This window comes from Triturus cristatus, chromosome 11 (genome assembly GCF_964204655.1).
Source record: "Triturus cristatus chromosome 11, aTriCri1.1, whole genome shotgun sequence".
Lineage (NCBI taxonomy): Eukaryota > Metazoa > Chordata > Amphibia > Caudata > Salamandridae > Triturus > Triturus cristatus.
Window position 1 is genome coordinate 1,115,738,045 of NC_140594.1, and position 24,207 is coordinate 1,115,762,251.

The following is a 24,207-nucleotide window of genomic DNA, read 5'->3' on the forward strand; positions in this document are numbered from 1 at the left end:
AAGCGACTCTTCAGAATCCCAAATGTCCTCTCTATGACATTCCTAGTGCTTATGTGTGCTGCGTTGTAGTGTTGTTCCTGTGGGGTTGCTGGATTGATGTATGGGGTGAGTATATATTCACGCAGGGCGTAAGCACTGTCACCTAGAAGATAGAAGCAAAGACTTAGCAATGGTGATGTTCATACATGTGTGGTGTTCATGTGGGGAAGCGGAATTTGTACGTACCAAGCAGGAGCCCCTCTCCAAATTCTCCGTTGGGTAGACGCCTGTGGATTCCACTGTGGTGGAATATGTAGGAGTCGTGTGTGCTCCCCGGAAATTGTGCCACTAGGTCCGTTATGATGTGATTTGCATCGCACACAACCTGCACGTTGATTGAGTGGTATGACTTGCGGTTACGGAATATGTACTCATTTGCTGCGGGTGGACATATGGGGATATGCGTACAGTCGATGCATCCAATTACATTGGGGAATTGTGCCACCTGGTAGAATGCCTGTTTGTTGCGGTCCAACTGCTGTGGGGTTGTGGGGAAGCTGATGTGGGTGTGTAGCATTGTCAGCATGGCATCTAGGAATTTCTTGAAGAAGCGTGAGAGTGCGCTTTGCGATACGCCTCCGGCTACCGCAATTATCCCCTGGCAACTTCCTGAGGCCAGTAGGTGCAGGCTGCATAGGACCTGGACGTGCGCAGGGATTGCATTGGTCCGGTGTGTCTGGTGCTGCAGTAATGGTTCCAGGTCTGCAATGAGGCGCATGATCATGGCACGATTCAGTCGATACTTATCGTACACCTCGTCCTCATTCTGCCCGAGCAAGGTGATGCGCAGTCTGAAAACTCTCTCCTGGACCCTTCTCCTGCGCTGTCCTGCCGCATTGATACGCATCCTCCTTGCAAGCACGTAGAGGGCTGCTATTTTGTGGTAGCCAACAGGGTCTCCTTGGCCACATTTAAGGGTTTGGTGATTAACACAATCAGTTGCACATGTTGAATTTTTTTTTTTCATTCACATGACTTTTTTTTTTAACTTTACCTCCAGGTTCTGATTCCCCTTATTTAGCTCATGCTAAATAGCGATTTTTGGGATTTTCGGTATTTGCGACTGTTGTTGCATTGGGTTGCGATTCGTTATTAGCCATTGGCACTTGCCGGGAGCTATTAGTGATTTTGGTGATTGCTAATTCGGTATTTAGGGATTCGGTATTTTTGCATGTTGGTTATTTGCGATTCGGTATTTTACCGGATTTCATTTAGCGATTCGTTATTTGCTCACATTTTGGGTTGATGCATTGGGATTCGGTTTATTTTACTCGCTAACGGGTGATTTTAGCGATTCGGTATTTTACCGACTGGATTTTGGCTTGATGCATGTGCCAGATGATGGATTTGAATGAATAAATGTTGAACAGGAAAGCATTTGTAGAGTTGGAGAACTGATGGATTTTGTTTGTTGTTTGTTGTAAATTTGATTACTTCCTGTTTATTCAAGTAGCTTTAGAAATCCTTCCATCAGAGGCCATATCTGGAGGCAGAGGCAACAAATGCATTGTTATCTGTATGACCAAAAGTGGGAGTGCATCCTTTTCCACCTTTTGCAATCATTTTCAGGACTTAATTGAAGGTGATGACAGACTGAGCATGTCTGGTTTTGATTATTCCTTGGTGGCCAACTCAAGCGTGGGGTCTGATTTTGATGGAATAAAAGTTCCAGTAATGCTCACTTTCTGGGCGGTTTGAGAGACCCTTAAGGAATGTGCACATGTTAATCCTATCAGCTGCATAACTTTATCCAGTTAAATAACTTTATTTTTCCTTGGTTATTACTCTTTCTATGTGTGCTGAATTCTGCAGCACACATTGAAAGAGGAACACTCCTCAATGGATTGTTTCTGTGCAGGAAGGTGCCCCTTCCTGAATTTAAAAAATCCTGCTGACAACACAGGTACCCTTGCTCCATGTTGCTAGGGTGCCCGTGTTGGCGATAGGCTGCCAAAACAGTGACAGCCCAGGGGGAAAGGACAAGAATGCACAGTATTGGATAAATATGGTGCATTCCTGCCCTTTCACTTTGACGCAGGGCAGCCCAGCAGGGTGAGTTGCTGTGCTGCTCTATGCCAATTCCCCATAAATGAGGCCCTTAGTGTTAGTTGAACATGCTAAGCTGTGTGGGTGATGAGGTGTGTGAAGCATTATTATGTCAAAGAAGGGGTTCTGAACTTCATGGGGGCAGGTCGGCTGATAATCCAATATGTTAAAATTTATAGACGTGTTTGGTTTCCACAGATGCAATTTGGATTTGATGTTATGAGAGAAACAGGTGTTGATGTGGTGATGGTAAGCGCATTCAGTAAAAAGGGATATGACTTCAAACGCTTTTTAGATAAGAGGAAAGTTGGAGGCCATTCTGCAGACTGCTGATTGGTTAAATGGGTCAACCTCTGCAACATCTTATTTAATCCCATTGATCAAGTGTCAAGAAATGTAGTTCAAGAGTTGTGAAATTTGACATAATCTGAGCTTCCGGTCTTGCAATAAAAGTGCAATAGGTTTTAGGCATTATAATATCTGGAATTTATTAAACACTCAGAGGCTCAGATTATTCCTCATATAGATTTTCTTCTTTCAATGGTTTTCTTTTTTTTTTTTAGCTTTTGATGATTTCCTTCAAAATAAGTGTTTGATGTTGGGAAATGAAAATAGTTGAAAATTAATTATCAATATTAGTCTACATATTGTATGCAAAAATGATGTTTATTCTTGACAGGTTGATTCCCCACAATAAAAAGATGACTTCAAGTGTTTTGCAGGATCACCATGAAGTAGGGACATAAGTTAAAGGCATGGACCTAATGCTAAGTTGGACATTTCCTTTGTTCATGGTTAATTATTGTTTATGCCCCGACATAAAAGAGTATGTGTTCTGAGGAGGCTCGACAGTTGTTAATGCAGGTTTCTTTATCTGAGAGACTGTCTTTGTCGTAGATGGGAATCATTGGACATTATCCAACCATTGCTGCTGTGCACAGATAGAAGTAGCGCCATCTTATGCAGACACTGGAAATGTATTCCTAATGTGGAGTTCTACTATGGGTGCCAACATATATTGTTTATCTAATATGCTTGGGGTATGTCCAAACATTTGAAGGTCACACTATTCATTGTTGCCATCCCTTCAATGGCTCTCTTCCACTATCTTCACTCAACCAAACATGGTGGTGCATATGCCAAAGAAGATGGAGTTAGCATAGCACTTTGGCAAAGCAGGTGGCAAGTTGACGAAGTCCCTGCTGTAGGACAGTCACCATGCACCAAGTCTAACTTGATTGGCTGGACTGACTGTTGGAGTGTTCAAACTCTTTGCATAGTATATGTTCGATGTCTGACTGATGCTTCCCTAGCCCAATGAGGATTTGAGTTGAAATAGCTGTCTATATATGTAAGCGGCAAATTCTCTATATGCTGGTCAGGATTTGTCAATCTCCGAAGCAAGGTGATCCTGCTGACTATTCTCTTGCCATTTTCCTCTCCCTTCTGCTGCTTTCTTTCTCGACTAACTTCAACCTGCCATCCACCCCTTATTCCTCTGAGTTTAATCAAGTACCCTTCATTACATATGGTTAAATAACATCCATTGGTATTACCAGCCTGGAAGGACCATAAAATGGAATGGTGCAAAGATCTTTGGGCAAATGTTTTGACAGTAGCTGTACATAAATGTGCCTCTAACTTTGAAATATGACCCCAAATGTTTTATTATTACAAAAGTAGCACCGGACCCTCATGTCATTTACCTTTCTTTGTTGCAAAATACTCCACCAAGCTCTGTGCCTCCTCCTGGATCCGCACTTCTAGACTTTTCTTCCCAAGTCCAAGATTCCTCAGGGTCATCAGTCCAAAGCGTCTCTGCTGCTTCCAGTTGTGTCCAGAAGAAAGTACAACTCCTAAGGATTTAAATATAAAAAAACTGTCTTTGTTGCCAAGTACACCACTTTATTTTTTAGGTTTGGCGGAAGAATTATTTTACCTTTTTTTCAATGTTATTCTTGTGAAGGTGCTCAATTCAAAAGGGTACGAGAGAGACTGATACTTCAACTATCATTTTGAGTTATAAGCATTTTTATATGCAGTCTTACACAGCACAAACTTGGCCCAAAGTCATTAGAGTGCTGTATTTGAGCACCAGGTCACCATTACACAAGTCAGGCTTTTTTAGGCATGGGAGATTAAGTGATTTATCTCGAATCACAGGTTAGGGAGCCGACGCTGGGACCTGAATCTAGCTTCTACATTCCACAGTTAATAACTTTGGCCATTAGGTCACATCTTCCTCCCCAACATCATCACCTCTTGCTATTCCTCAGACCTCTAATGCAGTTGCCTTGGAGGGTCCATAAACATTTATCTTCCTTTCACATTCAAGAGCCCTTTTATCTGTAGCACATACACCACTCAGATTTGTAATTAGTGCGCAATTCTAGTCACTTAGGGCCATATGTACGACCATTTGATTTTGCGCCTCTCAATTTGCGACAAATTGCGAGTCGCAAATTAAGAGGCTCAAAATCAAATGTACAACAGTGTGTTTAACACTGTTTGCAATTCCCAATGGGAATCGCAAATTTGGAGGCTCATTATTTTTCATGAGCGTCTCGCAATTTGCGAGCCCATTGGGAATGACAGGACCTCCCAGGGATGGTGGCCTGCTGGGCTCAGAAGGCCACCATGTTTGGGACTGCTTTTAAATAAAGCATTGTTTTTAAATGCAGCCCATTTTCCTTAAAGAAAAATGGGATGCATTTAAAAACAAAAACATTAAACATTTTCGTTTAATTGTTTAAGGACAGGCAGTGGTCCCTGCCCTTAAAAAATAATTTTGCATGCATTTGCAAAGACTTTTCCCATTTGCGAATGCATTACCACCTACTTGAAGTAGGTCGTAATTGCGAATGTTTTGAGACCACAATTGAGGTTGCAAAACATGGAGTTGAGACTCGCTATTTGGAAGGAAATGGCCCTTCCAAATAGCGAGTCTCTAAACACTTTTTTTCGAGTCGCAATTTATTTGCGACTCGCAAAATTGTGTTGGTACATGGCCATGACAATTTTACTATGCGCAAACAGGCCACTAACCTGTTTGTGCATGCTAACATTGTTTGTACATCTGGCCCTTAGATTCCTATTGTTTTATCTGTATGACTCTGACCACTTCTTAGCTCTGTTCTCTTTCTACTTCTATCTCAGTATTAAGAAGCTATTTGTGCACCACCACTGCCAATCCCATCAGTCAAAAACTCACCACTTTACACAGAGTGCAGTGGTGTGGCAACAGCATTGTGTGACTAATGCACCGTATAAACCGGTTGCCCCGCTTATTTACGGTGCTAACATTGCTCTGCAGCCTGTCCCTACAGATGATCCATCCACTCACTCGCTAAGTGCACAATTCACAGAGAACTTTTCCTTCAGTAGAAATAAGACAGGTGTAAGTCAAACCCTCTCAGTGAAAGGTCTGTGTGAGTTGGCTTTGTGAATCAGTCTTATAATCATAAAGTTTTACAAAGCACACACCTAAGACATGCACTAGGTGAATTACTACTGTACGTTTGAACCAGGCATTGGGTCACCATTCTAGAAAGCAGAATGGTATGGTGGCAGATAGATGATGGCATAAAATGTTCAGGCAAGCCATCTGTTCATTCCCCATGGAATGGCGCCTCCTTCTCATTCATCTCTTTGCCTTCTGATGTTCGCAGAGTTAGAAGATTGGCTTAGTGAGTAAAAAGCTTGACACTGAAATATGCTGACACCTGCAAATCACAAACTAAATTATTGGCAAGGGATTCATCCTCCCATTCTTCCAAGGTTGGCAAATTGAATATTACTACATTGCATTATGCAGAATAGTAGAAACTACTATTTACAGCACTAATAAATAGTAGAACTGCAGTCATAAGAGCTACACAAAAACAAGGTATTGTTTGTTGTATAATCTGTGCCATTGTGGATCAAGAGCAACCTACCCTTGCCTTTTGCAATTTCCTCAAACAATGGAGTTGTAGGGCGTCCAGAAAGCTCCTCAGAGTGAGAGATTAGTCCATCTCTTACAGTCTGGCATCCATTCAGCACCACCACTGGTTTCTGCCCCAGCCACACGGTGAAAATGTTCCCATAGGTCTTCGCAAGCTGGGGAAAGGAAGTAAACATGCAATAAATCCACAAACAAGAGGCAGGAAAACTACTAACACTGACAACCAGAAAGCTGTCCCTTTTAGGGAAAGTAACTAATATCCATTTCACACAAGGCTGGATAGCTACTTACAACCTCTGTCACCTTACTCAGAACAACTTAAGGTACTATAGATCAGTCATTGCATTAGAAATCATCAATCAAGCAGGTTCTGAGGTGCACCGTGTTGGAAATTACCATCTTTCCTTGGTGTACTCACAGATTATTGCCTTGACTGTTTTTGCTGGCTGCATAACCCTGTGCACTTTACCCCTGCTACCCAAAGGTAAATTGCCTGTGCTCTTCCTTTCAACATGATGAATTGGCATATCCATAATTGAAAAATCTAACTTACACATAAACCTCTAGTATGTGGTGCCCAAAGGGCCTGTAAGTTTGCTGCAGCAGTTGTGGTATGCACTGCAGTTACAATGCAAACATCAACATGACTACAGGGCTGCCATGTATAGACTGGCTGTGTAGGTTTTACCTGCAAATTGCTGCTTTTGCCACACACTTGCACATACAACTCTGTTCCGTTTTGTTTCTCCAGTGCTTTCCTGCAAATCTACACACTGTTCCAGCAAATCTACACACTGTTCCATCCCAAGAAGAACTCTTTCCATATCAGTGTGTGCCAATTTTTATTTTGTGTTCTCAATACTTGCTTATGTATCTTATATATGAACTTTGGTAAATTGACTACTGTTTTGTAACTCACCTTCTCTCGCTATTCTTGTGAAGAGCACTGTTACCCTGAAAGATCTTGTTCGCGCTATATAAAACTCTCAAGAAATAAAATAAATAAAAACTATAAAGTCACCCCTGAGTAGGCCATACTTTCCATAAATCAGGGGGCATGTTTTTTAAAGTAGGACATGTAGAAGACTACTGTAGAACATATCCTTGTACTGAAAAGCCCCTAAAATCAACTTTCAATGTAGCGGGATTGGCTGTTCCACAACAAAGCATTAAGATACAATGTGTTATTTAGTAGTGTTATCTGCGGCTAAGCAACAACTACAAAATTCATGTTTGGACTTTTTGAAATATTTATTAGAACATTGGAATGTTGGGAGCTCAATTGAAAACAATGGAGTGCTCCGGGCTTATAATGGCTGGTATAAGCCCGGAGCACCAACATTCCAATGTGTCTTTGTTCACAGCTCTGGCTCTGAACAAAGACTTCAGGGAGCCTGAGGGGATTTTAATCCCCTCGCGCTCCCTGAAGGCTTTGTTTTGTTAGAACATTCTGCCCTTTAGTGGCAGAATGTTCTAATAGCCTTATAGCCCTTCGTAGCAGGGCTATACCGGCTTTTAAAGTCCCTCTGCTTTGGTAAAGTCCTTCGCCTTCGGCTCGGGCCTTTAACGCTACAGTGGGCCTTTAACAGCCTTTATAGCCCGCTACGGTGGGCTATAAGGCTATATTATAAGTCCAATTCATTGGTGAAGGTAGATTTGCACCAAATATATTTTGGAAAGTACACTTTTAGAAAAATCATCCCTTTCCGTTCCTAAAGCCTCTAAATGCCCATTTGCGTTAGCTTTGATTGTCACCCAGAAGATAAAAAGCTCCTTTGATGAGGTGTGTACTTGCTCCCAGACCTGAGACCAAGGCCTTTGGTGTGGGGAAATGGTATTTCCAATGGCGGCTGGTCATTCGGACTGTGCCCAGGAATCTTGGTTTTAGGTAGACAGGAGCACTGTTTGCTTGTTAGGAGTAGGGCACACAGGAAATGCTGCAAACGTGGGTGGGGTTACTTCTGGAACTTTTATCCAATTGGTTAGGGAGTGGCCAGGAGATGCTCACACTCACAGGCTGGTACCACTCACACAGTACCCTCCTTTCTGGACCTGTGGAAGAACAGAAGAGGGCAGAACCTGCTGTCTGTGACCTGAGAAAAGCTTTGAGACTGGACCTGCTCTCCCTCCTGTACCAGGACAAAGACGTGGACTTCAAGGTTCATATGGCTAGGCTCCTGTTCAAGCTACAACACACAGCAAGCTAAACCTGGAGATTTTTTTTAACCACTGACCAGTTCCATGGGGATCAGTTCTGGACCCTACTTTTGGCACCTGCTGCAGTCTGATGGCATCTTCTGGAGTGAGTCTTGACCCCCAAGCGCAGTCTTCAGGGTTTACTCCTAACCTTTCCTGAAACTTGAGTCTTATAAACGTATTGACTTCAAAGAACTCCGGAGGACCAAGACGAATCTAACAAGCTGATCTGACAAAAGTGTGTTACCACTGGGCCAAAGATCCCGGTTGCTCCTACTCAGAGCTTTTCCATTGCAGCAAATCTGATTCAGCTGGAACTTGAAAACAGCAGTATCTGGTCTTCTGAAGCCTTCTTCAGCCATGGGCTGCAGTCTGGCCCTTCTGAGGATTTCTGACTTCCATTTTAGATACCAAGACCGAAGGTAGAAATCTTCACCGCCATATGCACGTAAAGTATTCAGCGAGAGACCTTCTCTGGGCACGAAATTCAAATTTCTCTCGTTCGGAGTCCTGCCGAAAGTCAATGGCTTTATCGAGACCTCGGACAAAGTCCTTCTTCGGCCAAAGCCTGCTACCATGCCTGACAGAGGATTTTTTTACTTCCATTTTGGAGACTATCTACAGTAGTAAAAGTTTTGCAGACCAGATTTACTTTGTCAAAGCGACGGATTAAAGTACTCCATCACCCAAATTTAGAGATGTGCGATGGCACAGCGGACATCTCTAACATTGGCAGGAACTGCTGTCACAATGCTTCCAGTCATTGCATTGAAAGTTTGATGGACAGCTCTGTCAATCTGACAAATCCATCCTCAAACTTTCAATGTTTTTGTTATTTCTAAAAACAAAATCATCATCTGTGATTTTTTTCCCTGAAAATAAGAAAAACAATGACTCCATTGACATGGGAATTTTCCCCCAACCATGGCATAGGGTAATTTTGCAGTTTTCACTACCCTTCACCACCAGGTTCTACCTGGAGCTGGTGGATAGTAAAAACTTGTCATTTCTTTGCCCACTCTAAATACGGCAGGCAAACAAATGACAACATTTACGATGGTGTTTACTCTGTTGGGCTGTTGGAGGTGTAAGTGTGCCGTGGAGAGTAGTCTCCACCGCCGACATACTGAAGGTTCGCCTGACTGGGTCATACCTTGTTTCTTCATCCAAACCGTGCTCCATTGCAATCGGTCGTGATTGTGCCTAAAAATCCGTCAAGCCCAACCGGATGACCACAGTTAGCACTTAATGCTTTTTGGCACTATTTTCAGATTTAAACTTCGAACATGCATAACACTGATTTCCCTTATTGGATATTTATTATTTTGGTGTCATTTTATTTATTAAAGTTCCCTCTGTCTTTCAAATAGTTTTTTAGATTTTTTTTTGTTGTGTTTTGACTTTGTTATTGTTTGAGTTCTTCAAAGATACGCCACACATTACTTCTAAGTTAAGCCTGTCTGCTCTGTGCCATAGCAACCAGGGGGCTGAGCTCAGGTTAATGCAGTGATTTGAAGGGTTCATTCTGGTAAGAATTATGGTTATTATTTGAGGTGCCAACTCACTCACCTCAACTAATATCCCCAATGTGTTAAACATAGCTTCTGGTTTATGTATACTAGAGGACAGAACCTGATACAAATATATACCTTTACACACTACAAATTGCAAATGTAATTTTTGCACACTGCACTTTAGAATCTACTATTTTCTCCAACCATTTGCCATTTGTCAAGCCCTAATTTTATTGACAACATCTCAAAGTTGTCCTGATTCACAAAGAAGTTTATAGAATAGTTGTGACCTACTCAATGCCTACGTGTGGCTTATCAATGTATATATACAGGAGTAACAAATGTTTACTTATGAAAAAACTTTGGCGCAGTGGAAACACATTCAACAAAACTGCAAAGCCTGTCAGATGATGTATTTTGATGCCCACCAAACCTTTTTTTCTGGTAAACAATACAAAAAGCTAATGACACTGGTGAGAGTTTTTTCACTTTGCATCAGAGAGATTTTTCCTGCCTAGGCTGTCCATTTCCTAAATGGCAGACACAAGCTGGGATAATCTCCATCAGGAGCATGCCATAATAGGTTAACCGAAACCTAAATTTAACTGAGACAAAAGCCAAACTTTACGACTTTTGATATTCACATTGGGCATTTAGGAGTAGTAAAGTTAGGAATCCAGATTACTTTTGTGAATCGGGCCCACAGATCCTAGGGCCTGATTCAAAAAACTAATCTGAGACAAAATCCAAACTTTACGACTTTCGGAATTCACAAAGGGCATTTAGGAGGTGTAAATTTAGGATTCCTCACACCAGTAATTTCATGGCCAAAACAAGTGATTGAATTATGTGCAAATTTACATTTCTTAGGCTCATCAGTAAGCCCCTTATCACTTAACACTGACAACACAATCCATATCTTTCAGTCATATTCCTCTCTGTCCCTACACATGATGATAATGTATTTGTGAAAAAGTTGCAGGGAGCAGCAAATGGATGGGTCAGCTCACAAAGGTGGCAAGCCTTTAAAGCTTCCCCATCGTCGACCCTGCCCTGCTTCTGTGTATCATTGATAGATAGTCCTAAATCGCTGTGGACAGATTTATCTATAGAAAGCAATTGTTACTTTCATGGCAGAACTTCTGTTTCTATACTGCTGTAATTCCCCAGGTTCTGCATGACACTGGGACACCCCATTATTATTGACGATCTATTAGTGCAGGCACTGACCTGCGAGTTTTTTTCCCCTTCAAATAAACTATTACCCCATGTGCAATGTCCGATACACTTGCATATAGTGAGGAATATATAGCTAGGCTCATTCATGCCCAGGATGACACATCCTTCCTAGGAGTTGCTGCCATCCCTTTTGATAACATATTAAATGAGAAATTGAACAATTAGTAAAAAGGCAAATTCATTCCGGTTGGTCTTCAGGTCAAGAATGAACCTGGTATCTTTATAGATATTCCCAAATATTGAGAGAATTTCAGTTTTGTGGCGAATAATTGTTTCCGGCACTGGATGGTGCTTGGAGTTGAGACGGCCCTTGAGTACATTAAAAAACTGACCAAAGAGATAATTGACCCCAAGGTGATTTTAGAAGACAGGGCCCTCAATAACTCTAAGGAAGCTCTAGAGAGGTTGGAAAAAACTATTGTTGACTTCCAGACAAGAAAGTTGGACAAGCTAGTCCGAGATCTAAGGGCTTACGACAGGAAAGTGACATATCCGTATATCACTGAGGGGTATTACCAACAGGACAATCAGGGCCATTATACCAAAAGGGGAGGGAAGGTATCCGCATATATAAGACATTTTCTGAATCATCATACTCCAGTGGCCCTGACAGTGACCACAAACAACCCAGTGGCAGTACGGCTAGGTGTCAATACAATCAGGGACAGAACTATCAAGCACCACCTTCTGGACCATTTTTAGGGGATGGAAGATGGTTAACACACAGTGGTGTAGGTACAGACAAGGTTTGGGTACACAACAGGGGCCAGCACAGGGGCTGGAACAGTGGCAGAGGAAGGGGACGGAAGGCAGTGAGATTCTACCCCCAAGTGACAAATGGAGAGATTCAAACCAGATGACAGACATACGAATGGGAAACCCACGAGCCCGGACAGTACGCGAAGCAGGGACCCCTTGGTTGAACCAGCAGGTGGTAGTCAATATTTTGAGTGAACAGATCGAGGACCTGAGTGATCCCATTATCAATTAATCCATATACCATCTATCTCCATCTCAGCAGTCAGTACTAGGTAAAGGGTTAAGCTTTGTACCTACAGCACCCACAATCTGTTTTAATGGGAAACATCATTTACAACGCTGCCATTGCATCACGCTACCATTACAACGCTGTTGTTACAACAACCGCCTTGTTAGTATGCGATGCAATTACATCGCAAGTCATTACAACGACTTGCACCAGGGGGCGCACAGGTATTGGAAATAAATTCCAACACCTTCCCTAATATGAAAGATGTTACTTACATCATTAAGTGCCCTTGTAGCAAGGCATATGTTGGGCAAACCAGGCAGTAAGTCAGAACCTGAATCCTACAGCATTGCTGAAGGATACGTTACAAGGTCCAGGGTACACCCATAGTAGAACATTACAATCTCCTGCAGCACCCAATAGACAGCTTGAAGTGGTGGGTGCTGGAAAGAATCCTATAGAACCCAAGAGGAGGAGATGTGACATCTCTATTAACCTTCAAGAGTGTAAGTGGATACATTTGCTTGACTCAGTTAACAAAGGGTTACATGAATCAGAGGAGATATCGGGGCAATTTTCCCTATTGTGTATACTATGGTTTATCATGTCTGCATTCATGTTTATCAAACCTATTATGCAATAAACTGTATCATTTTGCCGTTTATCAACGAATCCTCACTTACTCATTGCTTGTTAACCTCTCAATGAATACGATAAAACCTTGCATAGAATAAAATGTATTATGTATTTTGAACAAAGATATATTGGGGAAATAATGCAATTATAACTTGTGGGTCACATTATGTAAAAGATCTGAACAAATACACCATTTTATTTCAACAACATGTTTGAATTATATATATTTGATAAATATTACCCGTAAGATATATCTTTGTGGCCCATTTTGTAGATGGTTAATTTTTACACGGGCCATTTTCGACACTTTTATCATGTTGTTATATTGGGCTTCATTTATTTTTTATTATACTATATTTTGTATTTTGGATATGCATTCATCTGCGAGTCAGATATGCAAGCTGGAGTATTGACGTGCTTCAACTATGTGTGTTAAATACGTTTCTCAAAGAACACACTTTTTGCAGCTATCTCTCATGTACACTTAATCACATATTGTCAATAGAGCCCCAGTGTTGTACGGGTTGTACACTGCAACCATCATCACTTTGCAAATTAATGTAACTCAACAGTGTCTTCTAACACCATGGACGTAAGGCACTGCCATCAGCATTATAGAATGTGTTTCGGGTTGCTTTGGCAAACAATATGCCTGTCACTGATGTTTCGACGTTTGACTCTCGTCAATTGACCGCCTGTTCACGGGCGTGCACGCTGACGTAGCGTCCGATCACTTTTAACTTTCCGCTTCGAGCGCGTCTCCCTCCATTGCTGCACAGACACGCGGCCGAACAGTCCTGATTTGAGGGCATGCCGGAGGTAAGCTCTACTTAAACGTGATAGGCATTACCTGAACATTTATTGAACTTTATACTAACATTACAGTGTGAGCAGTGTTGGACAACACGCTTTCATACATTAATCCACCAATTAAATCCTACATCATTCCTTTTATTTCCACACAAGGAACCTGGGAAGCACTTGTTGCTCCTGGAACTTGATCTATATTGAAACAAAGCAATTTAGGCACAAAGGAAGCACTCAATTGGCTCTTTCATGATACACAAGCGGGTTTGTTGGTAAGGTAGATAATTTTTTTAACTAATCAGCATTCACATATGGGCCTTACTGTTTATGCTTCAGCTGGCTCATCCATTGTAACCACATGTTGTTTCTCACAGCGCAGGTCCTTCTTGATATGAGAAGAGAGCACGCAATCTCTTTTTCCTTGAGAAACTTCCATAGCAGGTAAGACTGATTTTGGAGTTTTGACCTTGCAAAACAGCTTTAGATTTTTTAACACACTTTGCACCATTGTGTTTATAGTCCTGATGAAGGCCCCATGGTGATGTTGTCTAACCACACTCGTTTTCTGGGGTTCAAAATGTAGACATGAATTGAACAGGCTTTCCACAAATAAATGGACATTTCCATGACAAGATGAAAATCATTTGTCTCTTTATGGTCATCTGGTATTTTTGGTCGACCAAGCAAATATCAGTATATTTGTCAATTGTGTCCAATGTTTTGATTGTCTATTGTGTTAGTATCTGTGTAATTTATGAGGCACATATGTATGTCACACATATTGTTCATAGTCTGTATCAGTCTTGTCCTTTAATATTGGTATCATCATATACGATATATGATTTTTTAATATATCGTTCACACTCTTTCAAGTAAACATTGTGGTTGTCATTTGTCATGTGTAGTATTATCTATAGACAGTTGTGTGCTTCTGTGTATCATTGATAGATAGTCCTAATTCTCTGTGGACAGATTTATCTATAGAAAGCAATTGTTACTTTCATAGCAGAACTTCTGTTTCTATACTGCTGTAATCCTCCCAGGTTCTGCATGACACTGGAAAACCCCATTATTATTGATCATCCTGGGGGAGGAGGTTTGGCACCTCTGCCCAGGATGTGCGTTATTTCCAGACCCCAAGAGCAGGAGGCTCTCAACCCAGGGATCCAGAAACATGTCTGGGGTGGCAGGTGGTGAGCAGCCATTCAGCCAGGACACTAGAGTTAGGTCGTTTTTCAGGGGGCATCTCTAGGATGCCCTATGAGTGCATTTTTCATTAAATCCCACACTGGCATCAATGTGGGTTTAATGTGCTGAGGAGTTTGATACCAAACGTCCCAGATTTCAGTAAAGCCTTTATGGTGCTGTGGAGTTTGTATTGACAAACATCCACACCATATACTCTTAATAGCTTTACTGCACTTACATTGTCGAAGAATAGACTTAGACACTGTAGGGGTAAAGGGCTCGAGCACCTGTACCCTCACCAGTGGCATAGTGCACCCAGTTAGAGGGGTGGCTGACCTAGGCAGTGGATTGTAAGCATGGCACACAGGGATGCGTGCCATATTGACTCAGCACTTTTCTAAGTACCAAAACACTCAGCCTTCAATGGCAGTGTGTGGATATTAAATGTACGGGACCTTTAAGGGTGGCACAATCAGTGCTGCAGTCCTTAGAGACCTCCTCTCATCACAGGGCCCTTGGTACCTTTTACAATGTGGCCAGGGAGGTGCCAATATGGGTGTACACAGTACAGTTTTAGGTAGGAGCATCAGGCAAAATGTGGGGGGCAACCATGCAAAAAGGGGGCACTTTCCTACAGTAAACCACTTGAGTCAAATTGTCATAGCCATCATTTTTTTGATTTTGGGTGGGGAAAACATATCTATTTTGATTTTGATTTGATTAAGTATTTTAAGGTCAATACACAATCTGACTCTGCCACTTGTGTGACATGCTACTACAAGTGGGACCAGGCCTTCCCTTTCCTCAATACATTAAAGTATGCCATCGTGCTTAGGTGTATCCAATTCATCCATACAAAATGGAATATTTCTCACTTTGTGAGTGAATAGTGTGTGATTATCTTTCAAAATAATTGTATTTTGACACTCATGCAATTCTCTAGCCATCCTAGTAAATACTTTACTGACCTCCTTACACTATTGTTGTGGAAAATAAATCTTCATTTCAATAGCAACACTTGATAAGCAGTGTTAGGATTTAAAGTGATCCCTAAATACCTTTGATCTAATCAGCCGAAAACAGTTTTTTTTTCCACAAGTAGTTTACCTACCAGTTCTTTGCCCTTAAAGTCAAATTTAACTTCACAATACTCTAACATTATTATTGGTTCCTCTGAGAAACTTTCTGAGTTAACATCAGAGGGTACGAAATAATCCCTTAAGGTGCTTTTATATTTTTCATTTCATACAGGCTGATTTACTGTAGTGAATGAAGAACTCAAATCAGCTACCATACTGACTAATACTCCTCCTTGAGTAATAAAGCAAAAAAGGCTTTGTTCTAGATCAAGTGAATAACACCAACACATTATACTCTAAGCTTAACATGCACTGCACATTATCGTTAGCATCACGTTCCAAAGATATGTCAGAAATAGTAATAACAATTCCATTTTTGTTATGGCACACTTTAACAAAATGCTCTGCCAAGTCACAATTCAAACTTCTTTGTTTTAAACCTAGACAACCTTTGTCATTACCATAATGGTCTTTGTTTCCACATCTTATGCAACCTTTGTGGTTGCCCGAGCGTTTCCATAAATTTTATTTTCTACGCAGGATTTGTTTTTTTGTTCTTGAAATGTCTTGAAACGATTGGCATTAGATGTTGCCATTTTGTACACATTGTCCTTTTTTCTAGGTTAGAGAGTGCTGCCATGGCACAATTGACAGTTCTACGTTTTTACAATACAAGGACATCCTTCAATTCGCCCATGGTCTCTCTTGAACATTAGTATAATTTGGATGCATTACAATTTTATCCTTTATAAGATAATCATATAGCTTGGCAAATGTGCAAAGAAGGATACATTTCTTTGACTCCAATACATAATCGTCAACAGATTCCTGTGCTTTTCGCTTAAGTTAAAAAATAATGAAATGTGTCAATTGAAACTTAGACAGATGGTGTAAAATAGCTATCAAGATCATCCAAGCATTAGTGAATACATCTGTCACAGTTTGATTTTCCTTTTCAATCTGCTCGTACACTCCTAACCCCTTTAAACTAAGTGTATGAAATTGTATGGTTTTTTTCCTAGTCGGTGGCAATCCATCACAATGTCAGGGGTAGCTAGCTGGTCTCTGGAATACCCCCAATATGTTTCTGATGGGCCTTTATTATTTCAGGGCTAGCCAACCTGTCCACACTCCGCATTATATGGTGAGATGTTTTTGCAAAGTTAACCTTTCTTAGCTTGAATTTATTTGCCCCACGGGTACAGTGTAGGACATGTGAACTTCGGGATCTGTAAATATATTTCATGAACTCCAATGCATCTTTATCTCTCCTAGTTAGATGTGTATCTGATGAATGTTGTATATTGTGATAATAAGGACAAAAATAGATTCCCTTTTGTGCACGCTTTAAGCATAGAAACCGCTAATATTCTCCCTTACGGTGAACAGAAATGCACTGAAAATGAATGTACATCGAGCAATTTAAACACATTTAAAAACTGTTTGACTCTATTGCATTGTTATGAAAGAATTCACTCATATTTATTCATATAAAACTATACATTACAGTGTATCATCTATATATCAAATAGTATACACAAATTAAGAACATACACCTAATAAATTTTTTAAAAGCAGACCAGTTTCAATTCATCAAGCTCTTTCACATATAAATTTCACATGACATCATTATCAAACACCAATTTTCTTCATTTCAATAGGATCAAAGAATACATCAAAAAAGACTTTGTCGTTATTTTCATTTCAATAGGACCACAAAATAAAACACACACACACAAAAGGAGTCTGTCAATGCGGCGTTGTGGTGCATTTACACTGCCTTCTTTAGGACATTTTTATAATATGAGTCATGATTCAATTCTTGTTTGCCTTTTAATAACCATACCTTTTTGGAAAAAGGGGGCAGCTTAATGCTGCTCCGGATAACCCTACAAGATTCTAACTTTCTCTTTTTTGTTTGGTGGAATTTGTACATCCAAGTTATTCTGATCACCACTAATAATTGTTTATGGGGAATCTAGGGCTTTTTGTGGAAGTCAATACTTCTCAAGTAGTTGATTCCACTGCTTCCCATTATTCTGCTTGGTCTTCAGTTCAATTCAGTTCAAAAACCATTATTTTGGCTCCATAGCCATAAAAGTACATAAAACACTTTCAAATATAAATAGAATAACATTTTAAATGAATGTAGATAAAAGATAATACTATCTCATAATATTGCAACCTTTAAACAAGACAGCCTTATATAGAATGGTTGTCATAAGACTAAAAAGGCAATACAATTATCAGTCAGTAATGGGAAGGGGTGGTCAAGTTTGAGCATCCAGGCTCAAAACAGGAGATGAATATGCATAATATTGTGCTATAATTCACATGTCAGCACAGCAACAATAGGTTTCTTCCCAGAGGAGGCTCCCATTTTTGCCATACCTCTGCACATGGCCATCAGGTAACAGGTAAGTGGATAAATCAGTGGCTTGCTGGAATCTGTTCTTAGTATCCATAGGGCAACTGTATACTCTCTGATGCCCTGATTCTGACAAAGCGGTAGTATCCAGCAACACCTGCTGGTCATGTAGGCTCCACAAATGAACAGTACATGTTCTAAAGTTCACTTGAGGGCACCACAGGCCGGGCACCCAAAGTCTTTAGTCCTGGGAACGTTAGTCCACCTAGCTGTACAAGAATGGAGTCCCATAACAAAATTGCCTGTTAGGGGAGTGTTGATCTCGTCCTGGAAATCTTTTCTGCTAAAGGAGTGTTTGACTGAGAGAAAAACATCAATCAGAGAGCCTTTGCTTGCCTGTGAATGTAGTGTGGAGACTTTGTGCTACCAGAAAGCTAATATAATGATGTTCTTGGTTATCTACCCTACCTAGCCAAGGGCACTCCAGAAGGTTGTGAACCCAATCTCTCGAGTGGCTTTCACGTACTTGACCCAAGAAATTCTACTGGAATCTACATGAATGAATGAATATACACTTATAAAGCGCATGGCTACCAGAGGCCTCCCAGCGCTAGAAACAGAACCAGACCGAAATCAACGGAGGAATCAAGGGAACAGCAGAGTCTTCAGGTGCTTACGGAAGAGAAAATAGTTGGCTTCCAGCCGGAAGTGGTCGGATAACTGATTCCAACTTTTTGCCGCAATAAGGTAAAATAATTGTCCACCACTCCGTGCACGATTTACTCTGGGTACTGTTGCCAGACGTTTCTTCTCGGAGCGAAGTGATCTTTTTGGGAGGTAAATAATAGAACGAAGAATCGGGGGTGCCCTAAATGAAAGACTAATAGGCGATGCACAAAGCTTTAAACTGGATCCATTCAGCAACCGGCAGCCAGTGCAAAGAAGTGATATGAGGTTTAGCAGATTCTTGGTTATGAGCCTGCATGAGAAGTCGCGCGGCACAATTTTGGACCGTTTGCAGTTTTTTAATGGTGGAGCAGGGTAAAGCACGTTGGCGTAATCAAGCCTTGAAAGAATTAAGGCCTGCACCAATAGTTTCCTGGCGATAAAGGGCAGAAAGGTTAGAATTTTCCTAATTATTTTCATGACACCGAAGCAAGTACCTGCCACCCTACGTGCCTGCTCCTTGAAATTCAGGTTACGGTCCAGCCACACCCCTAGACTTTTTATTTGCTCTTTAGGCATGGCACCTAAACATTTTGGCCACAGTACACTAGTATCAAGGTAGGCGGTCTTATCTAAAAACCTCAGCTCAGTTTTAGCTGCATTAGGCTTCAGAAAGGAGTCATCCATCCACGCGGAGACCCTTTCCAAGCAATGGGACAGCTGGGTCTTCGTATTGTCCCGATGGTTAAGTGATACAATCAACTGAGTATCATCTGCGTACGAAACGATTTTAACCTTGAAGGGCTCAACCACCTCTGCCAGGGGGCGCAGACATGACTATGGGCCTCATTTACAAGGCCATTGCAGCACCTCTGTGTAAGTATTTTTGATGCACCAGTGGCGCAGTATGCCTGCCTATATTTACAAGGCCATGTAAAGTCACCCTGCGTTACTTTTCATGGACTTGTAAATATTGGTCCCTTTCACGCATTACTCTGCGTGAAAGGGGCATTCCATGGGTGTTGCTGTAGGGGTTCCCAAACAACATCCATTGAACCTGACACATTCCTGGATTTACAAAGTTTTGTAAAGGCAGGAATGTATCAGAATCCTACACCTGCCCAGGGGAGGCATAGGAGTGGCACAACAAAGAGAAATTCTTTTATTTCTCCTTGTTTTTTCCTCTTTCTATGGTTGCTGTGTTCTGCAGCACACATAGAAGATGAAAATACCATCAATTATTATTTTTGTGGGAAGGAGGAGCCTAGCGCGCAACCAAGATGGCCGCGTAGGTGCGAGGCTCCCGAGGACCTCCGCAATCTCCTACATTTATCCTGTATTCATCCTGCCTCGGTTGAGGGGACTGTGTTGGTGAGCCTGAGCTGAGGTGGTACCCGTTTCCCGTTCTCAAATCGGACCTCGGGTGCCGGAGTAAGCACCGATTGAAGTTTGCGGCCTTTTTCTCGCCGGACCCCGGATTTGTGCTGGGGGGTGACCCGGTGGCAAAGTGAACAACAACGGCGGGCTGGGCCTGGCGAGTCGCGTACCCCGCACTTTCGCTTTCACTTTCGCACCCCCTTGCCTTCTCTGCGAGTGAGATCGCGGAGCTCTTTGTGTTGGTGTGGCCTCGCTGGGGGACCCTGCCTGCCTGCCGGCTGTGGCCCACCCCGCCGACCTGGGGTAGCCCCTCCGGAGTTCGTGGCCCTGATTGCCTGCCCTCTAAGGCGTCGCTGGTGCGAGTGTGAGACCTGTGGCGATGGCCACGAAACAAGATGGAGATCGGTCAAAGACCAAGTCGTCCCGGCGTGGCGCCGTACATCAGGCCAACATCATGGACCGCTATACCCTCCAGAGGGGATCTCCCGGCGGACCGCACAAGTCCTCTGAGGGCCCTTCTGATGCCCCGGACTTGCCCACGGATCTGACTCTGCAAGACGTCATGGGCGCCATTGCCGAGACGAAGGCCTCGGTGGGCCAGCGGTTCGACACCCTGGCACATAAGATCGACGCGGTCCTCGTGGATGTTGGCCTGGTAAGGGCTGATCTCTCCAAGACCAACGACCGGGTTGATTCTTTGGCCCAAACCGCATCGGGCCTCACGACTGAGGTGGCGGCCCTACAAACGGAGGTGCGCCGACTTCGTCAGGCGAGTGCACTTATGGATCGGCGCCTTGAGGATTCCGAGAGTCGGGCCCGGAGGAATAACATCCGCATCATCGGGGTACCGGAGGGACGGGAGGAAGCGGCGGCGGATCTATTTGTAGAGGACCTGATCGCTACCCATCTCCAGCCTCGGGGACTGAGTAAATTTTTTGCCGTGGAGAGGGCCCACAGAGTTCCCGGGGGAAGGCCGAAGGTCAGAGCCCCTCCGCGACCTCTCATTGCCAGGATTTTTAACTTTCGGGACAGGGACGCGATCTTGCAAGCCTCCAGACTGCAAGGGCCGATTAAGCTGGAAAATATGGAGGTGAACTTTTACCCTGATTTTACCCAAGCGGTCCAGAAGCAGAGACTGAGCTTCCTGGGCGTCAAGCGCCGACTTCGGGACATGAACTTAAAATATGCCATGCTCTTCCCGGCCAAGCTGCGAGTGGAGGTGGATGGTCGCACGTACTTTTTTGATCGTCCCGAAGCGGCCGGGGACTGGCTAGACACTCTGTCTGGGGATCGTGATTGAGATGGCGGGGGGGGGGGGGGCGGCGGGAGGAGACGGCCCACTGGATCGGGACTGAGGGGTTGATATTGGGCCTCACTCTGGACGACTATGATGCCACTTTCGACCAAGCTTCTGTCTTTGTTCTTTCCTCTCCCATGGAGGTTGTGTGGGGTCTAGAAGGGGTACTCTTTCCTCCTCTAGGGGGTCTAGCTAGTTTCATTATATAGGGGCGACAGGCACACTGCAAGTTGGGGGGGCTGTCCGGGCTCATGCAGGGGTGCAGGGAGGGGGGAGTTTTGTTGGGGCGGGTGGGTTGGGGTGGGGTGTTGTTCGTTTACACCACAAGGCAAATGTATCATTGTGTTATCTCTAAAGTGCTCTCTGGGGGACGAGTGATGGCTTCTGCTTATGATGGGGGGTAGGGGACTGAGTCTGTTGTCCTGGAATGTTAATGGACTGGGGGACAGGATAAAGCGAGGTGTGGTCCTGCAGTTCTTGAAGCGCATTTCGCCCGATATAGTTTTTCTGCAGGAGACACACCTCATTGGCAACTCCTTTTGTGCTATGAATCGACGGGGCTACCGCCTTGTGGCCCATTCGGGCTTTACGTCTGGTTCAAGGGGTGTGGGCATTATGGTTAAGAACTCGCTCCCGTTGGAGATTGATGAGGTGCTCCATGACGATAGGGGACGTTACACGGTTTTGGTGGGCAGAATGGAGGGCAGAGTGGTTGTTTTTGTGTCAGTATATGTCCCGCCGGGGCTGCAGACGACCACCTTTGCGGACCTGGGGCGCCTCCTCCTTGGCCTTCCGGAGGGGATTCTAGTGGTGGGGGGGGATTTTAATGCTGTGGTTTCCGGAACTGTGGATCGTCACCCCCCTAGGGATCTCCCCCGGGCCCAGGCGTGGTTGTCTGGCCTCTTGGATACCTTGGGGCTGGTGGATTGTTGGCGTTTGAAACATCCCGCGCAGCTACAGTACACCTTCCATTCCGGGGCTCATGGTAGTCTCTCACGGCTAGATTATGTCCTGGTCCCGGCGGTTCATGTGGGGAGGGTGGGGGAGGTGAGCCATTTGGCACGGGGTATCTCGGACCACTCCCCGCTCTTGTTGCGCAATGATATTCTTCCGAGGGGAGAGGGTAGGGTGGTCCCGATTAATCCCTGGTACCTGCGTGACCCCACTATTCGCGCGGAGCTGGTTAAATCCCTTAAGCGCTACTTTGACGAGAATGTGGGGTCTGTGTCATCGGCGGTCTCACTGTGGGAGGCGTTCAAGACGGTACTCCGGGGAGAGGCCCTGTCCCTTATTTCCCACTCCCGGAGGCGCGAGCAGGAGGAGGTGACCCGTGTTGAAGCTGAGATAACCGAGTTGGAGGGTGATCTAGAATGTGGGGTGACGGATGATAAATTACATGTTCTCCGACTCAAGCAAGCGGCCTGTAAGGCCCTCGTCACGGAGGCGGCCAGGGGCCTCAGTAGAGAGCAACAGGGGAGACTGTATGATGTGGGTGATAAGGCTGGTAAATTGATTGCGTGGCTGGACAAAAAGGGGAGAGCGAGTCGAGTTGTCCCTTTGATTGAGAAACAGAATGGTGTGTGTGTCACTGAACCGGAGGAAATTGTTTCCTGCTTTGCAGACTATTTCCGTGGGGTGTATTCCCCGGTGTCCTCCCGCTCTGAAGAGGATTCCCATGCCCTGCTCAGAGATATCGCGCTGCCTTCCCTTTCGGAGGAGGACAGAGTGTCGTTGGACGCCGCTCCAACTTCTGATGAAATTGCCCTTGCCATACGCTCGGTCGCTTCCGGCAAGGCCATGGGTCCTAATGGTCTTCCCATCGAGTTGTATAAACTGCGACCGGATACGCTGGCGCCACATCTTCGTGCTATGTTCCTTGCGGCCCACTCGATGGGTTCCCTCCCGCTAGACCAGCGTCTGGCTACAATCGTGGTTATCCACAAGGAGGGGAGGCCGCGGGACCGGGTCACATCCTATCGGCCCATTTCGCTATTGAATGCGGAGCCCAAAATTCTTGCCAAAGTGTTGGCCAATCGGCTGGTCGGCGTAGTGTGTGACTTGATTCACCAGGATCAGTCCGGCTTTATCCCCCATCGCAACACAGCGCTTAACCTGCGGCGTTTGCATGGGGTGCTCGCACGTGTCCCGTTCATACGGGAGCCGGCCATCTTGGCGTCCTTGGACGCCACTATGGCGTTTGACACACTTGAATGGCCATATATTTGGGCGACGCTCGCGAAATTTGGGTTTGGCCCAGGGTTTATCAGTTGGGTTAAATTGTTGTACTCTGGCCCGCTGGCACAGGTGGTTGTGAACGGTAGAGTGTCGGCTCCGTTCGAGCTGGGCAGAGGCACGCGGCAGGGCTGCCCGTTATCGCCGCTCCTTTTCGCGCTCGCCTTGGAGCCCCTGGCGGAGTGGCTGCGGTGGCATCCTTCTATCCGTGGTCTCCGCTGGACCCCCGAGTATGAGGACCGCGTATCTCTATACGCTGATGACATTCTCCTGTACCTGGCTTCCCCACGTAAATCACTGATAGTGCTGGTTGATGTACTGCAATCATTTGGCCATAACTCCGGTCTTGTCATCAACTGGGCTAAATCGTGCGTGTATGTTCTCTCCGGGGAGGCTCCTATCCTTCCGCGGGGCTGTCCTATCCAGATCGCCCCGTGGGGATTTAGGTACCTGGGTGTCTTCATTACCCTGGACGCGGAGGCCCGATATAGTCAGAACTTGCTTCCCCCCCTCCTGCGCCTGAAGGAGGATGTCGCGCGTTGGAGGCGCTTGCCGCTCTCGCCGCTCGGCCGGGCGGCATTGTTTAAGATGA

General features: G+C 44.1%; 1 protein-coding gene across 1 annotated transcript in view; it reads right to left on the reverse strand.

Annotated features, from left to right (window-relative positions):
- Positions 1-24,207, reverse strand: part of LOC146786131 (cytochrome P450 2J2-like) — a 110,774-nt gene that overhangs the window by 60,065 nt on the left and 26,502 nt on the right. The window contains exons 2-3 of the mRNA XM_085635635.1: positions 6,021-6,183; positions 3,792-3,941 (exon numbers count right to left, since the gene is read on the reverse strand). Coding sequence (XP_085491761.1) covers positions 3,792-3,941; positions 6,021-6,183 — 313 coding nt within the window. The remainder of the gene's footprint in view (positions 1-3,791; positions 3,942-6,020; positions 6,184-24,207) is intronic.